The 19,618-nt window shown below is 63.6% G+C and overlaps 3 protein-coding genes and 1 long non-coding RNA gene across 14 annotated transcripts in view; 2 read left to right on the forward strand and 2 right to left on the reverse strand.

Annotated features, from left to right (window-relative positions):
• Positions 1-12,498, reverse strand: TACC3 (transforming acidic coiled-coil containing protein 3). Of its 8 annotated transcripts, none has more exons than XM_043573185.1 (16): positions 12,208-12,498; positions 10,163-10,325; positions 9,852-9,994; positions 8,207-9,139; positions 7,150-7,225; positions 6,896-7,001; positions 5,192-5,244; positions 4,785-4,888; positions 4,383-4,470; positions 4,062-4,178; positions 3,353-3,429; positions 3,232-3,275; positions 2,559-2,719; positions 788-894; positions 532-652; positions 1-219 (listed from the first exon to the last, which is right to left on the reverse strand). In XM_043573185.1, exons 1-16 carry the CDS (start codon positions 12,219-12,221, stop codon positions 154-156), a joined length of 2,373 nt encoding a protein of 790 aa, XP_043429120.1. In that variant the 5' UTR covers positions 12,222-12,498; the 3' UTR covers positions 1-153. The 8 variants fall into 8 exon arrangements, with proteins under 8 accessions (XP_043429120.1, XP_043429119.1, XP_043429118.1 ...); XM_043573184.1 differs by having other exon boundaries at positions 4,383-4,500; positions 12,208-12,339; XM_043573183.1 differs by having other exon boundaries at positions 6,896-7,049; positions 12,208-12,339.
• On the forward strand, positions 10,318-18,161 carry TMEM129 (transmembrane protein 129, E3 ubiquitin ligase). Of its 3 annotated transcripts, none has more exons than XM_043573192.1 (4): positions 10,318-10,429; positions 15,144-15,618; positions 16,293-16,452; positions 16,575-18,161. In XM_043573192.1, exons 1-4 carry the CDS (start codon positions 10,411-10,413, stop codon positions 16,821-16,823), a joined length of 903 nt encoding a protein of 300 aa, XP_043429127.1. In that variant the 5' UTR covers positions 10,318-10,410; the 3' UTR covers positions 16,824-18,161. The 3 variants fall into 3 exon arrangements, with proteins under 3 accessions (XP_043429127.1, XP_043429128.1, XP_043429126.1); XM_043573191.1 differs by lacking the exon at positions 10,318-10,429 and adding an exon at positions 12,868-13,171; XM_043573193.1 differs by lacking the exons at positions 10,318-10,429; positions 16,575-18,161 and adding an exon at positions 12,853-13,171 and having other exon boundaries at positions 16,223-16,452.
• On the reverse strand, positions 18,115-18,999 carry LOC122479140. The gene is made up of 2 exons (XR_006296240.1): positions 18,889-18,999; positions 18,115-18,664 (listed from the first exon to the last, which is right to left on the reverse strand). It is a non-coding gene; the product is annotated as an uncharacterized LOC122479140 (long non-coding RNA).
• LOC122479139 (stem-loop binding protein) overlaps positions 18,840-19,618 on the forward strand; it is a 14,935-nt gene continuing 14,156 nt past the window's right edge. Inside the window, exons 1-2 of one of the 2 annotated variants that reach the window (XM_043573194.1) lie at positions 18,840-19,291; positions 19,418-19,534. In XM_043573194.1, the coding sequence (XP_043429129.1) occupies positions 19,233-19,291; positions 19,418-19,534 (176 nt within the window). In that variant the 5' untranslated portion in view covers positions 18,840-19,232. The remainder of the gene's footprint in view (positions 19,292-19,417; positions 19,535-19,618) is intronic. The other variant, XM_043573195.1, reaches the window with a different exon arrangement.

Below are 19,618 nucleotides of genomic sequence, written 5' to 3' on the forward strand. Positions count from 1 at the left end.
TTGAACTGAAGGGAAACTTTATTAGTCTTCTCGTTAAAGCAATCTAATTTAAAAACGAGCTGAAGTTAAGAAAAAAGAAAGAACACGACACCTTCCACAGACAGACAGACAGACAGACAGACGGGGCAGGGGTGCTGGGAAGGGGCCTCCTGGTCAGATCTTCTCCATCTTGGAAATGAGGTCATCACAGATTCGGGTCAGTTCCTCGTTTTCCTTAGTCTGAAGGAGAAAAACAAATAAACAGGGGTTTGACTTTTTTAATATAAAGATTTTAGTGTCCACATCTAACGTAGAGCTTGAGCTCGCGACCCAAGATCAAGAGTCACGTGCTCCACTGCCACTGCCCAAGCCGGCCGGCCGGCCCGGATCCCTGGGTTCTACACGATTCCCGGGAGTAGACCACGGGGCCTAGAACTAGAAGGCCCAGTGCTAGAAGGGACTGGCGACCAGCCCCTGCTACGGGGCAGGTCCCCAAGCCAGGAGGGCCCCTCCCTTCACGTCCCGCCCAGGGGCCGGGGCCCCGGCGCTCGCCTTCTGCTCAACCGTCTTCTCCAGGGACTGGACGCGCGTCTGCTCCTTCCTCAGGCTGGCCTGGAAGGCCAAGGCCTCCGCCTGGGCCTTGCTGCGCACCTGGGCGATCTCCTCGTTGGCGCTGGAGACACAGAGGGCGGGGCTGAGATGGTCGAGGACCGGGGTCTGGGGGAGCTGGAGGGTCTCCCTCCCCAGGCTGGCCGGACTTTTCTCCACCCATTCCCAGCCCCGCTGGGCCCCTCCCGCCACCACTCACCGCTGGAGTTTCTCCTCCGCGTGGGCCTTCAGGGCCTGGTACCGCTGGGCCTCCTTTTCAATTCTCGCTATGTAATCCTCCACACATCTCTTCAGCGACTCTTCGTTCTTCAAAGAATGAGCAGACGGGAACCACTAACTCTGTTGGAGCCCGTCAGGCCTGGCTTTTGGGGGATCCCGGGTCAGGTGTGGATGCGCCCACGACCAAGGGGCTCTGGGGTGTTAACACAATAGCTCTGACAAGGCAGGCTGCGTGGACACAGCAGCAGGCCTCCCCTCCCGGCTTCTGTGGCTGCCCACGGCCCCCCTACCCACGCCCCTCAGCCTGCCCGGCGCGCAGAGCCCACGGGTACGGCCCCGTCTCTCCGCTGACCACGGGCGGACACCAGGACACGCGGACAGGGCTGTCTACCTAAGGGCCGCGTGGGGACAGCCGTGCGGCCAGTCTTCTGCCTGGTTTCAGGCAACGACAGAACCCACAGATGAGGAGCAGGGGTGTGGCCAGGGGGAAGGCTAGAGGCTGAGGCCCCATGCCCCCGGTGCCCCAGGCCGTCCCCTGGCCCCATGTTTAAGAACAGCGTTAGCTCCTAAACCGTCTCCCGGTCGTAGAAGGTTCTCTGCCGGCTCCCTCCACGCGAGGCGTATGGCCCGACGGCTCTCGGGTCCCCCCCTGCGTCAGGCTGCCTTACCCCACCGCCCCGGGCCCCCGCCCTGGGGGCTGCAGTCAGGCCCCCGCACCCCCTGTGCTGGTGCTTCACGGCAGCCGGGCTCAGCCGTGTCCCCTAAGTCATGCTCCGCCTTAGTCCTGGGCCCGAACCTCCACCTGGTCCTTTCTCGAGGGCTCTGCCGCAAGGACGCTCGTAACTACGGGGATCAGGCGCCATCGGCCTGTGGCAGTGCCTACCTGAGGACAGTGCGGGGGTGGACAGGCCTGGAGGGGAGGAGGCAGCTGGGGGGTGGGGGTACCGGCCCGGGTGGCTTCCCCCACCACAGCTGAGAGGTGCAGGCACACCCCACCCGGGTCCCTCCCCTGCCACCTTGTGGGTCTGTGTCTATGGACTGTGACCCTGGCTCAGGTGTTTCCAGTCTCCCGTGCTAACTATCTAGTCAGCTATCTTTCAAGCAGTTTCAAGCTTTAAGGACTTTCTTCTGCACAGCAGGAACACCACCAGCTGCCCCAGAGTCATGGTGAGACAGCGTGAGCTCGGCCTGGTCCCCGTCCTCCAGGGCCCTTCAAGTCCCCACTCCTCACGGCAACAGGCCCTGCCTTTCAGCTCTCTGTGTGGCTGGCTCCCTCCTGCCCGGCAGGTGGCAGCTTTCAGGCCCCGTCCGGCCCTCCTCAGGGGCCTCAGGCTACCGCTCCCACCCCCGACACAGGCCGGTCCCAGCGTCTCGCAGTCACCGGGCCGTCCCTCTTACCATGCGGGGGCCTCCCTCTGCCCTCCCGCAGGCCCACCGTGCCCAACGGGCCAGGCCCTCCTCCAGAAGGCAGCCGCCTACTCCTTGGGGCCCATGGGGCTCTGCCTCCAGTCTGGGCCCCTCGGCGCCCCTGCTCACGTGCCCGCACGTCCCTAGGCACACGGTGGACTCCCCCACCTGGGCCCACCGGCGAGGAAAGACACAGCCCGGCGCCCAGCTGAGTGATCTTTGTGGCGAGACTGCAGCTTCCTGGACAAGGTCAGGACCCAGGACAGGCCTGGTCGGGGGCTGACCACAGCCCCCCAGGGACCCTCTGGGGGAGGACAGGCACATGCCTGCTCGCCGCCACCTACCGTGCGGTACCCCTCGATCACCTCCTTCTGTTTCTCGAACCGCTTGAACAGGTCAGAGAAAGACTTTTCCATGGAGCTCAGGTCTGCAGTCAGCTGCTCTTTCTCCTTCAGAATCTTCTCGATCTCAGCTTTTGCGAGTTCCTTCTGTTTCTGAGCCTCCTCTTGAGAAAAGAGGAAGGGGCACTGGGGATCAGAGGAGCACAGGCGAGGGCAAGCAGGGGTGGAGGGGTGGAGAGGCAGGCGACCCCACCCATGGTCCCGCATGGTCCCATTAGTGACTGGGCGACTGGGCCCCTCTCTGGGGTGACCTTCCAGAGCAGGGCCTGGGGGGGGCACAAGCGCCCGGGAACAGCCGTTGCCTCCACAGCAGCCGCGGGTCAGGCGACAGGAACCTAGGGCCCCAAGGAGCCTGCAGCCACCGGTCTGTCCCCACTGTCCCCACTCCACGGGGCTCAAGACTCTGCCCCGGGTGAAGACTGGTGCCCCCTCCGAGCCCCGCCTGACACACAGCCCCCTGGGGGTGCAGGGGCAGACCGCAGAGACAGTGCCCAGGGCAGCGTGCTGCCCTGATGCCTGCAGGGGCCCCAGGTACCTGCCCAGGGTCTGGCCCGTTCTGGGGCTGACCAGCACCAGGCCCGCGGTACCGCCGGGGCTGCAGGGTGCCAGCACTCACCCATCGCCTGGTACACGATCCCCTCGAACCCGTCCATTATCTTCCTGCGGGGAGAACAGACGTGCCTGTGGCGGCCCGCAGTGGGTAGCCCGAGCTGCGCGGAGCCGGCCACGGGCCTTACCCCATTTCCAGGTTTTTCGCGTGGAGCGTCTCACACCTGCTCCTGAGCAGCACGTTCTCCTGTCGTGTGGCTTCCACCTGCACAGACCACACGGCAGGTGGTGAGGGGTGAGGGTGAGGGTGAGGGTGAGGGGTGAGGGGGGATGGGCGGTGGAGAGCCCTGCAGGGGCGAGGCCAGCTGGTACCCAGGGAGAGTACAAGTCCCCTGGGGGCATCGTCTGTCAGAGACGGGCGGGTCCCCCTTGGTGGGTAGGCACATAGCAGGGGTCCCCGCGGCCCCCGGGAAGTATGCCTGTTTGTGGGGGATGCCTCCCGCTATAGGCGAGACTGAGAGAGCAGCCAGCAGAAGGGACGGGGCCAGCTCCGAGCAGGGCCAGGGGGCCAGAGGACTGGACGGGCCGCCGCCGCTGGCAGACGATGTCCCCATCTGGGCCCCGCACGCAGGCCTCCCAGCAGAGGCCTGGCTAAACACTGCCCAGGGGACGGTGGGGGCAGCGAGGGGACTCGGGGGCTCGAGGTCCAGCGGTCCTGCCTTACGACCCCTGGGGTGGCTCAAAGCAGTGCCCTCGGAGGACACCCGAGACCCTCCGTGTGCAAACAGGTGCTCTGTGAGATGCCGGGTGGGAACACGGGAGCCCCAGCAAGCCGGCACCCACGACCCTCCCTGCAGCCACACGGGGGGAGCCGGCCGCCCCACGCCTCGTCCTCACCGCTGCGTCCATGTCCTTCTGGCTATACTGTGGCACCTCCACGATGGAGCCCACGATGGGGCCCGTGGGCAGCAGGGGACCCCCAGGCCCGAAGATGCACGGAGGGGCGTCCAGCACCTGCGGGGGTGGGGAGAGGGGACACGGCAGCTGGGCCACATGCTCTGACACGCACCTCCAGCTCTACCCTGCCATCGGGGGAGAGGCCCGCAGAGGCCGGGGGCCTCTGGTGCCGCACGGCGACCAAGGGGCCCTCGCCGCCCCCTCCCCACCCGCCCAGCATGAAGTCAGGCCCTCGACAAGATGCATTCGTGCGTCGCTTACGGCAGCGCCCGGGGCTCCTAGGAAGTCCAGGTCCAGCAGCTTCGCCTCGGGCAGGCTTCCCGAGGACGGCGCAGCCACGTCCTGTGTGCTGAGACCCCACAAGGGAAGGGAATCGCACCTGCTTCCCCCAAAGCCCAGAGAAGAACCATCCTCGGGTTCATGGGTCGCACGGCCTGTTGCAAGTGCTCAGGCTCGGCCTCTTGACGGGCACGGGGACGCGGGCACCGCACAGACACGGGACGGAGAGGGCGCCCGAGCGCCCACAGAGCCTCATGAGCAAGGCCCCCCGGCCGTCCCGCCCGCACCTGGCGGCTCCCGAGGCCGAGCCACAGTGTCCCCACTCGGTCCGGAAACCTCCCCTGCTGCACGGAGCCCACGGCCACGGTGGGGGGCGGGGGCTACCTGCTGGCGTCCGGGGCCGCGGGCACCGGTCTCTGAGGGCTGTCCTTCAGGAGCGGGTCGAACTTGAGGTACAGGGACTGTTTCCTCAGGGCTGACTCCTTAAACTGAAGGGACGGGCACGTCAGCGGGGTCGCACAGGTCCCCGACAGGGGGACTGCGGCACACCAGGAGCCGCCACCCCCCGGGCCAAGTTCACGTCCACACCGGGGCCCGAGACGGGGCCCCGAGGGGCCACCGGGAGACCCGCGCGGCCGTCACGACACCGGCCCCGCATCCCGGGAAGGTGCGGAGGCCGCCGGTGCTCGAGCGCAAGGACCCGCGTGACCTCGGGGGTGCGACAGTGGCACAGGCCGCTCTGGGAGAGCCGCGCTCGGGGAGAGGCTGCCGGGGCGGCGCCGGGGACTCACCGAGGAACTCCCGAACTGCTCCAGATAGTCCACGTCGGCCCCCGTGCCTAGAACTGAGAGGTGGCGCGTCGGCGGGGCGGGCCACCCGGGCCGTGACCCTCCCCCACCACCCCTGCGGCCGGGAGCGACCGCCCTTCACGTCGAAGCGGGGTTCCTGGCCTCTAACGGCGCCTGGGGCCACGTCACGCCGCTGGGCTGTCCCGTGTGCCGCAGGGAGCAGAGTGGCAGCTCTCCGGGCAGGACAACCCGGGGTTCCCAAGGGACCGGACCGCCCAAGTCGGGAACTGCTCTCTAGAAGCACTGTCCAGACTCCTGGAGTTCCTGAGGACATCCCCCCCCGTCCTTAAAAAGCCTAAGGGCGCCTCACACCACACGGATTAACCCTCATGAATCGAAAACCCAAACAGAACAACGCGAAAGCCTTAGGAAGCCGGTGGGCAAATCCTCAGTGTTGGATTTGACCATGGTTTCCCAGACCTCAGGCCAAAAGCACCAATAGCAAAAGAAAAAACAGATCAGACTTCCAGGTCAACGTTTGTGCTTCAAAGGACCGAGAAAGAAAAGACAACCTCCAGAAAGAACATTCTCCAAGCCCTAGATCTCACAGGAAACCCTTAGCGGGGACAGGCTTGAAACCCTGACTGGGTAACAAAGAGGAAGACAACAGAGTACCCAGAGGCCTTCCACAAAACCTGTGAGGGGACATGAAGAGATGCCGGTCCCCAGAGAGGCGCCGAGGTGGCACCTCACCGCCCCCAGGACGGTGGGCATCGAAGTCCGAGACGCGCAGGTGCTGACGGGGACCCCCAAACACCGCGGCTGTACGGTCGCCAAATGGTGCCGCCCCTCTGGAAAGCCACCCGGCGGTGGCCCCGGCACTTTCACACACCGCGACCCCGGACCCGGACCCCTTCCAGGTTTACGCCCAAGAGAGGCGGAAAGCTGACGTCCACACGAATCCGTGTACACGGATGTTCGCGGCAGCCTTCTACCAGCCGTCCAGAGCAAACGGCCCACGCGGCCACCGGCCGTTGAGTGCTTTGCAAGCGTGGTCCATCCACACAGCGGAACGATCTCGGCCGTGACAAGGGCGCGCCGACACCCACTACAACGTGGATGGACCTTGAGAACGTCACGTTCGGTCAAAGGAACCAGACACGAGGCCCCGCGTCACGGGACTCCAGGGTCCCCGTGGGGACGCGGGCCTGCCCTAGCCGAGCCTGTCCGCGGTTTCGGGACCCCCGTACGGTGAGGACCCTCGATCATCCTGCCACAGACGAGCCCTACGTGCCACTGCCAGTCTTCCCTCTGCCCGGAGGCTAAGCAACCGAAATGGAGACCCCAGCAGGTTGTGTCACGTCTACTAGGGCAACTCGATCCCACCCGTGTTGAAACTTCAGAGCTTCCGGTACATCAGCCTGGGTGCTCTGTCCTAACAGCAACTCTGCAACCCTGTGAATCTGCACAGAACCTCCTGCGTGACTCCCGCCTACTCCCCTGAGCCTCCGACCTCCGTTCCTAGAAGTCCTTTCGGTTTGCAGCTGTGCCCCGAGAACGACCGCCTTCTGCTCAACCCGAAGCCCCTGCGTGGATCACTTAAAGCCCAGGAGGAGAGCTGCTGGGAAGCCGCCGCCAGGTACAGGCACGGACGGAACGGCAGTCCGCCAGCAGGGACAGACCAGTGACCGGGGACAACGTACGTACCCTCAGCGGGGTCTCGGAAGTGCTCCTCATCCAGGTCCGAGGGGGGCTCCGGCCCGTGCGGAGGAGGGGGTGGCACTGACGCACTGGCACGGCCCGCGGCTCCCTCCTGGAAGGAGGGTGGCTCCGTGGGGGCACCCTGGGGCAGCCGAAGGTCCTGCACGGGACCCCTGCGTCACCCAGTCTTGTCTGGGCACTGTGTCCCACCCGGCCCCCGTATGAACGTGATGACAGCACACACGTGCACGCGGCCCTACCTCGCCCCCTGCGCCTGGGGTCCCTGCCGCGGTCTGCGTCACGGGTATGTCATCTGCTGAGGCCGAAGGCACCTGCCTGAAGAGATGGGGTCAGCCGGGCCTGCACCCCTGTCCCCCCACCAGCCAGGTGCAGGGGTGAGGCCTGCAGCCTGGCCCACCTCAACTGCACAAGAACCACAAACCTCAAAGGACACCCGGGCCAGGAGCTCCAGGGCTGTTTCAACTCAAAAAGCAAACCCCAAGCCTTCATTTTTCACTAGGAAACTGGCAAAACACACTGGAGGGAGGGGAAGTGGGTGCTGGGGCCGGGAGGCCCTCCCGGTGTGGTTCCAATACCGGGCAGGTAGGGTGCACGTGCCAGAGGGGCAGTCCCCGGATGCCCACCAAGGCCGTGTGTACAAGTGTGGGGGCCGGGCACCAGCTAAGCTTCCCTCGGGGACCCAGCACTTGGTGGCCACTCAGCAGCCGTCCCCAGAGAGTGCGAGAGAGCATGAAACACCACCCCAAGTGTGGATGGCCACTCCACCGGCTTTGGAAGTAGACAGAACTTGCTAGAAATCTTTCTAGGTTTCCAGGTTCATTACAGATAATGCTCATAAGAAAGCACAAAGACTTGGGGGGAAAAAAAAGTGCCTGGTTGGCTTTGTCAGTCGAACATCTGACTCTTGACTTCCATTGGGCTCTGCCCTGAGTGTGATGCCTACTTAAGAGTTTCTCTCTGCCCCTCTCCTCCTCTGCTTGTGCACACGCTCTAAAATTTAAAAAAAAAAAAAATTGAAAAAAACAAAAAAGTAGCACAAGAGTTGCCCACACCCCTGTGGAGTGGACGGAACGGGGCACGGCTGTGCACTCCCCTCTGTGATCTTTCACCAGCCGTTTAAGGTGGCCGTGAGCCCCCTCCTCAGTCTCAGGACCCACGACCGGCAGCTGCCTTGTGCAGCCTATGTATGCTCCGAGGCCCCTCCTCGGGGGCACGTGTAAGTGGCATCTCTGGCCTGGGGTCCTCTGGTGTGCTGAGTGACCGGCCACCCCACCGCCACCACCACCAAGTACTCACTGGCTCAGGGGGCAGTGCCCTGTGGCCTCCGGGCCGGCCTGCGGCTGCTTGGTCACAGTCCCTGCGGGCCTGCTCTGGGGGCACTCTGGGGGTAGGGTCTCTCCTCCACTTTCAAATGGATTAAAGTTCGGGTCATCCAGCTTGCTCCAATCCAGGTCGTAAGACCCCCGGGGGAGGGGAACGGGCCCCTCACCTGCCTCCTCGGGTGCCTTTTCCTGCCTCGGCTCTGGTATCCTAGAGGGAGGTTTAAGGCTGGGTCCCTTCCCCGCTTTCCCTCTGCTGACGGCATTGGCAGACAAATCAAATTCTAGCCCTGTGGGCCCGCGCCTCCAAGAGGCACCCTGCTGGCCGTCGGCTTCTTCCTTCTGAGGACTTGGGGATGTGGCCCCTCCAACGTTCAGGGGGCCGTCCAGGATGGTGTTCCCAGGACCAGAAGTGCCTTCAGGGCCAGCGGGGGCCTCGCCAGGCAGGTCTTCGAGGGGCCCTTCTCCACCTGCTCCTTTGAGGAGAGTAGCAGGGGGCAAAGTAGCCCCGGCTGAGGAAGCAGGGACCTGGCTGGAGCTGTCTCTGGCAGCCCCACGAGGACCTTCCGTTCTGTCCTGGAGAGCCATCTGGGAAGGGTCTTCTAGGATTTCTGAGGTGGATATAATACTTTTCTCGAAGAAACAAGAACAAGCATTTTCCTCCAAGGCTTGCTCAGGGCTCCTAGACGTTTGTCCTAGAGATGCCACTTGATTTTCAAGACTTTCTGGCATCTGGGGAGAGCTTGAGGGACCCAGGCTGGCCAGGGGAGCAGAGATGGGTCCACTGGAATACGGCGTATCTTCAGAGGCTGGTCTCACATCCCCTGGAGGCAGGCTGGCATTGCCCATCAATGGTTTCTGGACAATTCCATTGGTCATTTTGGTGTCAACTTCCTTGGTGAACTGTTGGCTTTTTAGAAACAAACTTAGTTAACGCTAAGAAACCTGTGAGCTTTTTCACTAGATTTTAGTAAGAAAACATGAGCTAAAGACAAGAAAAGAATGTTTAGTCGATCTTCTTCCTGGGATTAACTTTCTCAAGCGTTTCCTCGTAAGTCAACACTGCCGGGCCAACTAGGTCACGTGGGTTTCTGAGAGACGTAGACAAACGAATAGTCACAGTTAAGGTTTTCTGTGCTAGCCTATCTTCCCTGTTCAGCCGGGACCACTAGCTACGTAGTCAGGGACAGGGCACAGGTGGATCAAGGTTTTTCACTGCAGAGAAAGGCAAGGTCGAGAACTCTGCCCGCAGACACAGCAGGGTTTGACAGCGAGAGTGTCCAAGCGGACGTGCAAGCAGAGAGGTGACCAGGGGGGTGTGAAACCAGGAAGAAGCCAGAGTGTCCTTCCTTAAAGATGCGATCAGACCTTTCATGAAAGAAAAGCCCAGGCCGATTTGCTGGCGAAGGCATAGGAAGGGAGCAGCACGAAACTTAACCTTATCCTAAGCGTTTCATTGTCTGCTCTACTACTAACAGATGACTCCCGACGCGAGCGCGCTGCGCACCGCACTGCACACGCTTAGAGAGGAAACCAGGAGGAACTCGACCAGACAGAATTTTCCTGCCGCGTCTGCTGGAGTGGTTGCGAACGGCAGCACGCCAAGCAGCACCGACACTTACTTCTGTTTCTGGGCCCAGTTTTGGTGAGAATTTTCCAGCCCAACAGTGTCCTCCAGAGCAAAAGGAGCCTCGGGCTTGCTGCTCATGCCAGGGCTCAAGATGCGGTGCGTCTGTGGGTCTCGCAGAGGAGTCTGAAAAGTCACCTGTTGGGGAAGGAGGAGGCCCGTTCAACAGCTGGCGTCTTCACCACTCTGCCGGCAGTGCCCCCCCCCCCCCCCCCCCCGCCCACCCTGACGTGCCCAGGAGAACGAGTCCCAGGGTGGCCTGACATGTGACACACGGTAGATGTGACGCAGGCAAAACGTGCTTACTTTCGTAGCTTTGACTACGCTCTTGGGTGGCACATTTTCTTTCTGGGACAGACGAAGCACAGATAGTCTTCCGGGAGGTTCTGGTGGCGAAAACAGGAACTCACAGTTTTCTGCACTTTTGTCACCAGTGACGTTCTCATCGTTGCAGATCTGCAGACTCATCCTGGAAAAGCAAACAGTGCGTGTCAGCGTGAGGGCCGTGTAGTCCGGATGAACAGACACGACAACGAGCTAGCCCTGCAAGGCCGATGTCCCCTTCCTGCGCAGGTGGGTCACCTCTCAGGCAGCACATCTTCTGCCAGGCAGTCCTTGTGCTGCGTCAGGGGACCTGCCGCCTCCCAAGACAAAGAGCTAGAAGGGCCTTCGGCCTGCAGCGCAAAGAGGAAGAGTCGGGTTTTCAAAACAACTTGGGTTTTGTGGGTAAAAGTCAGAAGACGGGTGTGCTGGCCTCTCAGAAACCTGGGTCTCCCCTCAGGCCTCTGCTGAAGGCACCGAGGCCTCAGCACAGCTGGAGAAGGCTGCCAAGCTAGCAGAAAACAGGAAAGCAGAGGGGTGCTGTGACTTCTCTTCCACCACAGGCCGGGAATTGGGGGTACACCAGGGCCAAGGCCCAGAGGAAGAGCGGGACGAGGCAGCGACCAGCAAGGTGAAGAATTACTTGGTAGGGGTTGAGGAGCTTCTACATTGAGACTTGGGAGTCTAGAGACATGCACCAGGGACCTCCACTGAGGCCCAGGGGGCTCTAGAACAGTCCCACTCTGCCCTCCCAGGGTCCTCATGATGGTTACCAGCATCACACTCCCAACCCAGGAGTCACAGGAGGACCTAGCCAAGGGAACATCACAGGTGTTTTGCTGGAGGCTGAAGCTTGAAGAGCAAGGCCAGGGTGGCTGGAACAGAGGGAGCAAAGGTGGCCTGGAAAGAGGCGAGGTCAGGGTAACAAGATGCCCTGGAAGATGTGGGGATGGGGCCGTGTGTGTGGAGGTTGGGGAATGGGCAGGAGGGAAGCGTGGGGTCAGAAGCTCCTGCAGACGGTCAGGGGTTGAATGATAGGCTCTGGCTTGGCCAGCAGGCCCACGAGGCACTTGGGAGTGGGAGAGAACCAGGAGGCAAGGACGACTCAGGTCTTTGGGGAACAACCGGGGAAAGCAAGAAGGGGGCAGGATGGCTGTGGGGTGAATGAGGGAAGGGTCTAGAGGACACCTTTCTGGCATTCTCTCCCCTGAGGGAGGTGGCGAGACCTTGGCGGGGTCTGTCGGGTTTGGCTTCCGCTGACGATGGCCGCCGGGAGCAGAGGCCGCCAGCCCAGACGGCCTTGTGAGCTGAAGTGTGGGGCAGGAAACGGGGGGGGGGGGGGGGGGGGCGGAGCTGCGTCGAGCAGGTGGGGAGAATCGGCAACGCCGGGAGGGCTGGAGCCTAGGTTTCTGCGGCAGGTGCAGCTGGAGTCAGCCATGGCTCCCAGGTGGGGTGTGGAGAAAGCAGCACGAAGCTGCCCCGCAGAGCCGGGAAGGGCTGGAGATTGGGAGCCCAGTCTCGGACACCACGCGGCGAGCCGGTGGTGTTAGGGGTGGGAGGTGCACATTTGCAAGGCACGCCTACCGGTGGTATTTGAGGCTGGACGAGGTCAGGGGGTGATGGGAGGGGAGGCCAGCGGACCAGGCCGCGAAGGACCCTGACACATGGACCTCCCAGAGGGCGACGAAGGAGCAGGGAGGAGCCCACCAGGCGTCGGGAAGCGGGGAAGAAGTCAGCCAGCTCCACTCCCGGGCTGTGACCGGAGACCAACAGGACACGCGGGCTGCTAGGGGCCCCGGCAGGAAGGTGCCCCTGCAACGGCGGCCGTAAAAGCCGGCGGGCTGGGCTCAAGGGTGAAGGGGTGCCGTGTGGACAGGGGACACGGGAGCCTCCGGAGAAGCCGGAGAGGGAGGAGGTCCTGTCAAGGGCGGGCGTAGCCCTGCTGTCGCGGAGTCGGGAGCCGGGGCGCGGGACCGGGGGAAGAGGCGGGGATGGAGCCCCAAGCCCAGGACCCCGCCGCCGCCGCCTACCTGCCGGCGGCCATACAAAGCCGAAGGAGCGGGAGGCGCCGCCGAGTCCGGAACACCGTCCGCCCGCCGCCGATTCAAATACCGACGGTTGGCGCCCGCGGCCAATCAGCGCGCGGCCGGGGGCGGGACGCACGGGGCGCCGGCGGCTCCACTTCCGGGGGCGGGGCACGCTGGGCGCCGGAAGCCGCCGGAATCGCGGCTCGTCTAGCTTGCGGAGGGGAAGGGAAGGGTTGCTGGCGGGCGGGGAGGTGACCTGGGCTCGCCGTCGCCCGGGGATCTCGGGTTCGGCTACGGACGCGATTGGGTTCCGCGGAAAGGCCAGGGCATGACAGCCATTGGCCCAAGCCGCAGTTTCCCCAGTTGTAAAATGGGGCTAGCTGAAACACCGCCCCCGAGGCGGGTCGTGGGATAGAGCCAAACCCTCGCGAGGACTGTCGCGGACTCGCGACTTCGGGCTGTGCTGTGCGGGGCGCTGCAACTCCACTTCCCAGAGTGCCCCGTGGTAGACCTGGTGGCGGGACTCCATTCCCCAGGGGGCCCCGCGTCGACGTGACGTCTTCTAGAGCGTCCCACGCCGATCTGTGGGTGGGGACCCATGGCCCAGAATGCCCTGCGGGCGGGGACACCATCTCCCAGAGCGCCCCGCGCCGGCCGGCGCCCACCTGCCGGCGCCCACCGGCTCGGAGCTGTCGGGTCTGTTTCCCGTCGGGTGCTGCGGGCCTCTCTCCCTGACGGCTTCTTGGCGGCCGCGACAGCGCGATGGACAGCCCGGAGGTCACCTTCACGCTGGCCTACCTGGTGTTCGCCGTGTGCTTCGTGTTCACGCCCACTGAGTTCCACTCAGCCGGGCTCACGGTGCAGAACCTGCTGTCGGGCTGGCTGGGCAGCGAGGACGCCGCCTTTGTATCCTACCACTTGCGCCGCACGTCCGCCACGCTGCTGTGCCACTCGCTGCTGCCGCTCGGTGAGCAGGCCGGACCCTCCCCCAGAGAGTCCCCGGGGCGGGGCGCCGACCTGTGTCCCCCTTGGTGGACAGAAGTGGCCCCTCGGGCTCGCGGCCGAGTTCCGGGATCCCAGAGGTGGCTGGGCCGCGCGGGATTACCTCCCTGTGGAGAAGAGTCGGGGGAGAGTGAGCGGATCCCCGGTCGCCCCGAGCTGGGGAGAAACGGCTGACCCCGAGGGCCGAGGCTGTGGGCCGGCCGCCCCGTGCGCTCTGAGCCGGGCCTCTCGCGTCCGCTGCTCCCAGGAGTGGAGAGGGAGGGGCTGGCGGCAGCTGGTCGCTTGCAGGTGGCGGAAGTGTAGGCTTAGAATACTGGCGGGGAGCATAGTGATGCTTCGCCCAGCCAGGGCAGGTCGTGAGCTATTACGTGAGGCGGTGAGATTCCAACGGAAGGCGGAAGTGAGAAGGAGGCAGAGATGGGTAACCCCATGGGGGTGTCACAGGTGCAAAGGGCTGGGGCAAGATGCTTACACGTTGCCCAGGGGTTGGGCTGGGCGGTGATCCAGGTGCTATCGGGCCTCTCCGAGGCTTGTTTGCCAACTGGTCGGACACCGGGAATTGGCTGGAAAGCCGGTTGCTACCTGTGTGGGGGTGAGTTGTCTGGAGGATACAGAGCAGAAGCAGGTCTGGAAGGGCAGGTGGCTGGCTGGTAGGGGGCCCTGCCTATGGCTCTGTGGACTCCGGAGTTTCTAGCTGCCAGCAGGGCGCAGCAGCCTGGGCTAGGTGTGGAGAGCCACCTGGAAGGGGCTGGGCTGAGGCCAGGCATGAACAGGAGAGCTGCCTGCCTAATGGGGAAGGTGAGCAGAGGGGAGCCCATGGCAGGATGGAGACTGGGTCTTCGTGGTGAGCTGGTGGTCTCCATGACCAGCTTGGGCTCCCCACCTGCTGTCAGGGTAACTGTATGGCTTTCCCAGCCTGAGACCCCAGTACCCCTTAGTACCCCTCAGATGAGGAAAGTGCAGTTCAGAACTTGGGCTCCTGGGAGGGTCGTGGGTTGGATTTCTGCCCCGGGAACTAAGGACCCCCACAGTTTTCTGGAGTCCCTTTATCTACACCTTTCCTATAATCTGTGAGGAGCTGAGCCGTCACCATGCTGCAGACGGACAGAAACCAGAACTTGGGGAGCTGAGTGACTCATGCAGGTGGAGGAGATGATGCAGCCTGGCCTTGTGGCCAGTCCTGGAGTCTGTCTTTTAGGAACTTGTTTTGAAAAGCTTTGAAACGTTATTGTGTATTACCTGCTGCTACCTAGTAAGTTACCTTAAATGTAGCAACCTGAGCAACAGCAAACAGGTTACCATTATTTCTGGAACGTTAAGCGTGCCCACACAGCCCTTCACTATTTACTTTGTTTTGACATGCACATTGGCCCGGATCTGGCCTGCAGGGGCCCTGGAGCGTCCCCACGACTTTGTGCTGTGCGCCGTTATTCTTTGCTTACTGTTTGGCACAGGACCTCTGTGCTCCGGGATGGGCCACGCTCTTATTTGCCTCCTCAGAAGGGGTGGGGTTGAGAGGCCAAGGTCCCACCCCTGGGAGGGCCAGTGTGCAGCTCTGCCATGGGGGGGGGGACACAAAATTCTCGTATTCGTTTTGGCATTTTTAGTTTTTCCTATTTCAGTAATTGTGCACTACTTATGTAAAACTGAAGATGTAAATTAAAAACGTATTTTCCTCGTTTATTTTACCGTTGTCGTGGGCAAGGGTTGAACTGGGCCAGCCGTGGAGGCAGGTAAGGCTCGCCTGCCCTGGGGTGCCATGGCCTGGCTGTGGGAGCCGACAGGGCAGAGGGCCAGGCCCGGGGCTGGGGCTGAGGGGAAGCACCCCTCCCCCCTGGAGGTACAGGGACAGCACTGTGGCCCTTGGTGGGCACTGGGAGGGGAGAACAATGGCTTGGCAGTCCCGATTTCTGCTGAGACCCTCCCATCCTTTGTAGGGTACTACGTGGGCATGTGCTTTGCAGCTTCAGAAAAGCAACTCTACTCCCCCAGCCAGGCCCCGGAGACCTGGCGGCTCTTCCTCCTGCTGGCAGTGACCCTGCCCACCGTTGCCTGCACCCTGATCTACTACTGGTCCTGGGATCGGTGGGCCTGCCACCCACTGGCCCGCACCCTGGCCCTCTATGCCCTCCCGCAGTCAGGCTGGTGGGCCGTCGCCTCCTCCGTCAACACCGAGTTCCGGCGGATCGACAAGTTTGCCACAGGGGCACCTGGTGCTCGCGTGATTGTGACGGACACGTGGGTGATGAAGGTGACCACATACCGTGTGCACGTGGCTCAGCAGCAGGATGTGCACCTGACCGTGACAGAATCGCAGCAGCACGAGCTCTCACCAGACTCCAACCTGCCTGTGCAGCTCCTTACCATCCACGTGGCCAGCACCAGCCCTGCTGTGCAGGCCTTCGACATCCGGTAGGTGTGCCTGTGGCTAGGGTGAAAGTCTGGTGCAGCCAGAGGCGGCCGGTGCCCGGGTTCCAGTCTAGCGCCTCTCTGGGAGGCCATGACGGATAGAGCGGGCTCTTCTGGCCACCGCTCCAGCGGGACCCTCCCTCCGGGCGCCTCTCCCCCTCGCGCTCCCAGGTATTCTCTGCTGCTTTTTCCATGCACTCTGAGCTGCCTTCCACAGCTCTTTTCGGGGGAGCACACTGGGGACATTTGGGGGTGGTACAGGACCAAGGCTTGGTGGCTGCCTTGGCTCTGGGGCCCAAGCTGGGGTCTTCCCATCCCATTCAGGCTGCAGCCAGTCTGCTGTCCCTCTCCCGGGACCCACTTTGGGCCTGACCCCGTTGAAGGTCAGGCGTTCTGTGTTACGGCTTAACCCCCCCCTCGGTCCCTCTTTGCCCTTGGCTGCATCCCTTTGGGGCAGGTGGGTGGTGCTGGTTTTGTGGGCTCTGGCTTCAGGGCTGTCTTTGCTGGCTGGTCTTCATCAGGCAGCTGGGCTGTGTCTGAGCCCCCTGGCGTTCTGGGAGGTCGTGGGTGCCCTGTCACCCTAGAGGCGCCTTGGCATCCCCATTAGGAACGAAGCCCCGCCCTGCAGAAGGGCCTTGGTTCGACGGCCCCAGCCCACCAGTCCCCACCTTGTGCAGGCTGAACTCCACGGAGTATGGCGAGCTGTGTGAGAAACTCCGCGCGCCCATCCGCAGTGCGGCCAACGTGGTCATCCGTCAGAGCCTGGGCGACCTGTTCCTGGAGACATTTGCTTCTCTGGTGGAGGTCAATCCGACCTACTCTGTTCCCAGCAGCCAGGTGAGGGCCGGGCGGGGTAGGTGGACTCCCACAGGCCAGGCTCCCTCGGGGCCGGGGGGTCGGGGGTGGCCCCACAAGGCTGCGCGGCCACACTGCTCGTGACCCTCTGGGCCCGCCCACAGGAGCTGGAGGCCTGCATTGGTTGCATGCAGACGCGTGCCAGCGTGAAGCTGGTGAAGACCTGCCAGGAGGCGGACGAGGGCGAGTGCCAGCAGTGTTACTGTCGCCCCATGTGGTGTCTCACCTGCATGGGCAAGTGGTTCGCCAGCCGCCAGGACCCGCAGCGCCCTGACACCTGGCTCGCTAGCCGCGTGCCCTGCCCCACCTGCCGTGCTCGCTTCTGCATCCTGGATGTGTGCGTCGTGCGCTGAGCCGGCCGGCTGGGCGAGGGAGTGGCCTTGGGGACCCCACAGCCACCGTGAGGAGCAGCCAGGCCTGCAGGCCCGTTTGTGTTGTCAGCCAAGGGTTCTTTTTCCGGCATGACGTAGGAGGAGGGTTTTTGTTTAAAAAGGAGGTTTTCTGCTGCAGCTCTGGCAGTGACCGTGGGATGGGGCTTCTGTGCCTCTGCTTCCTTTGCTTCCTGTTTCACCAGGTGGGACAGGTGCTGGACACAGAATTCGGTGCGGTGTGGGGCCTGCTTCTGGAGCATTCTGAGGCCACCTGAGCTGTCTTCTGGGAGACCGGGAGTCTGCCCCTGTGGCTCTACCCTGAACCACTTGCCTTAATTTTATGCAGCACACTTGCCTCTTAGTTACGTACCAGACCCAGGTTTATCTAAACTGGTTGCAGTCTGTCCTCCGGGCTCCCGTCTCCAAGCTGGCTGCTGGCCTTGTGGTGTTGTGTCTCCTCCGCACCCCACCAGGCTGCTCTGATGATCTGGGGGAGAGTCTGACGGTGCAGAGAGAGGCCTGGGGTGCAAGTCCAGGGCGAGAGCACTGTCTGGGGCTTCCTGGTGGCTGTTCCTGGATGGGGTGGCCCCTACCTGCTCCCTGCCTGGGGGAGATCCTGGGCTTCCTGTTAGAGGCTGGGTGAGGGGCTGGCTTCTCTCAACTCCCGCTCTTTAGTTGCATGCTTGTGGGGTTGCCTATCTCTTGGAGAGGCATGCACCTCCCTGCCTCCTGCTGCCCCCATGAGTCCAGGGAAAGGCTAAGCTTCAGACTCCTGGTTAGAGGGGGCACTGAGCTGAAGACACCCACAGCGACGTCCTACGTCCAGGCAACAAGCTTGTTGGGACACAGCACAGGGCCGGCCAGTAGGGTCCTCCTGTGTCAGAAAGGGATGTGTGCCTCTTCCCAATTTCTGGTGGCACAGTTGAGAGGGCAGTCCCGGGCCCAGCTCTGACAGATGTGGTTGCCGGAGGGGGTCCTCGCTTGGAGCCCTCACATTCGTAGTCCTAAGCCCCCTAAGCCTGGCTGTTTTAAGCAGCGGTGATGGACCCAGCCGTTGGACTTGCCCAAGGCCACACCGGAACCCCAGGGATTTGGCAGTGGAGGTGGCTCAGTTTTGTGGACCCCCAGGGTACTCTGCAAATGAAGGCTGGCCATCAGAGGGGAGGACAAGCCTAGCCTCAGCCAGCCCAGTTTCCGGTGCTGCCAAAGGAGGGCTAGGTCAGGTTATTTTTATTACAAAAGAAACTTACTTAGTTTTATAAAGATAAACGTATTGTAGCTAAGCGATACGGTATTTAATAAAATGATAGTCTGAAAACATACCGACTTAAATGGAATACTTTTTCTTGATGTTCGAACTGGTAACGGGGAGAAGCCAGCTGAGAAGGAGCAGCACTGTGCCCACTTCAACGTACCCGTTTTTGCTTAAAATGAGAAGGGAGGCAGGCGCTGTAGGAACCTTACCCTCCGTTTTTCCCGTTGCAGGCCAGGGTCTCAAGAAGTCCGTTTCCAGGGCTCCCAAGGGGGTGGGCCCAGCAGTTCTGGGCCTGCGGTTCTGGGGAGGGGGTTGTGGCCAGGGCCCTTGGGGTCAGCGTGCAGGCACTCTAGATGTAGGGGCCCCCGCGGGAACGCTGTGGTGGCCCAAGGGCGTGGGTCCTGGGTGAGGCCTCCAAGCGCAGGGGTCGGGGTCATGGAGGGCCCGTGGAGCACGGAGGGGGGGAGGGGGAGGGTCAGAGAGCCGGAGGCGGCGCTGAAAGCGGCGGAAGTAAACTGCGCAGCGGGGAGGACTGACGGGGGCCAGCGGCGCCGGGCCGGTGCGGCGGCTGTGGGCCGAGACCGCAGCGTCAGCGCAGCCTCCCTTTCCGGGTTCCCGTTTCCCGCCAGCGCAGAGACCGCCCCCGCGGGGCCGGCCAATCAGACCCGCCGCCTGCCCGCACCCCCTCCCCTCCGGGAGCGCCCGCGTCGCGCGCGCGCCCCAATCTCCCGCCAAGACCCCCTTCCCCCGCCCGCGGAGGCGCGGCCGCTCCAATTCTAGGAGGGGGGCAACCTTTCTTCGGGCCTCTCCTCGTCCACTCGGACGGCGTCGGTCCGCCGCCTCCCCGAAGGCAACGTCGGGGCTGCGGGCCGGCGGCGCCCCGCCCAGGGTCGGGCAGCCCGCGGAGCGGGTTCTGCCGTCTGGACTCCCCCGCCCGCCCGGGCCCGATGGTTTCGCCCGACGCGGCGCGCGCGGGAGCTCGGAGGGGCGGGGCCGCCGGCGCATAAAGGCGGTTGGGGGCGGGGCGCGCGCGCAGAGCTTGTCAGCGCCGGCGCGGGAACGGTCGTGGCCTCCGGCCCCCGACCCCCGCCCGAGGACGCAGCCCGGCGCCACAGCACCCCGCCGCTGCGCTCGATATGGCCTGCCGGCCGCGAAGCCCCTCCGGCTGCGGGAGCCGCCGCGACGGCGACGCCAGGTGAGGCGGGCCGCGCGTCCCGGGGCGTTCCGGGCGGGCCGGGCCGGGGCGGGGGGCGGCGGGGGGCTCGAGGCCGCTCCCCCCCCGCCCCCCCCGCCCCCCACCGACGCGGCCTCTCGTCCGCAGCCCGCCGCCCCCCGCGAGGTGGAGCCTCGGACGGAAGCGCAGAGCCGACGGGAGGCGCAGGAAGCCCGAGGACGCCGAGGGCCCCGCGAAGCCGCCGGGAGACTGCAGACCCGACAGGTGGGCCCGGGCCCCAGCGGGCTGCTTCAGGCTCCTGGGGTCCCCGTCCTGATTGGTTAAGACGCCTGGGGGGACTCTGTCCTG

Source organism: Prionailurus bengalensis, chromosome B1, assembly GCF_016509475.1.
Source record: "Prionailurus bengalensis isolate Pbe53 chromosome B1, Fcat_Pben_1.1_paternal_pri, whole genome shotgun sequence".
In the NCBI taxonomy this organism is placed as follows: domain Eukaryota; kingdom Metazoa; phylum Chordata; class Mammalia; order Carnivora; family Felidae; genus Prionailurus; species Prionailurus bengalensis.

Excerpts from the sequence above, each read along its gene's own strand:
- TMEM129 (XM_043573191.1), top strand. The coding sequence starts at position 12,967 with ATGGACAGCCCGGAGGTCACCTTCACGCTGGCCTACCTGGTGTTCGCC. Across the intron at positions 15,619-16,292 it reads GTGCAGGCCTTCGACATCCG|GCTGAACTCCACGGAGTATG; the intron begins GTAGGTGTGCCT and ends CACCTTGTGCAG. Across the intron at positions 16,453-16,574 it reads ACTCTGTTCCCAGCAGCCAG|GAGCTGGAGGCCTGCATTGG; the intron begins GTGAGGGCCGGG and ends GCCCGCCCACAG.
- TACC3 (XM_043573182.1), bottom strand. Across the intron at positions 9,995-10,162 it reads GCGTAGTCAAAGCTACGAAA|GTGACTTTTCAGACTCCTCT; the intron begins GTAAGCACGTTT and ends CTTCCCCAACAG. Across the intron at positions 3,430-4,061 it reads AGAAGGACATGGACGCAGCG|GTGGAAGCCACACGACAGGA; the intron begins GTGAGGACGAGG and ends TGGTCTGTGCAG.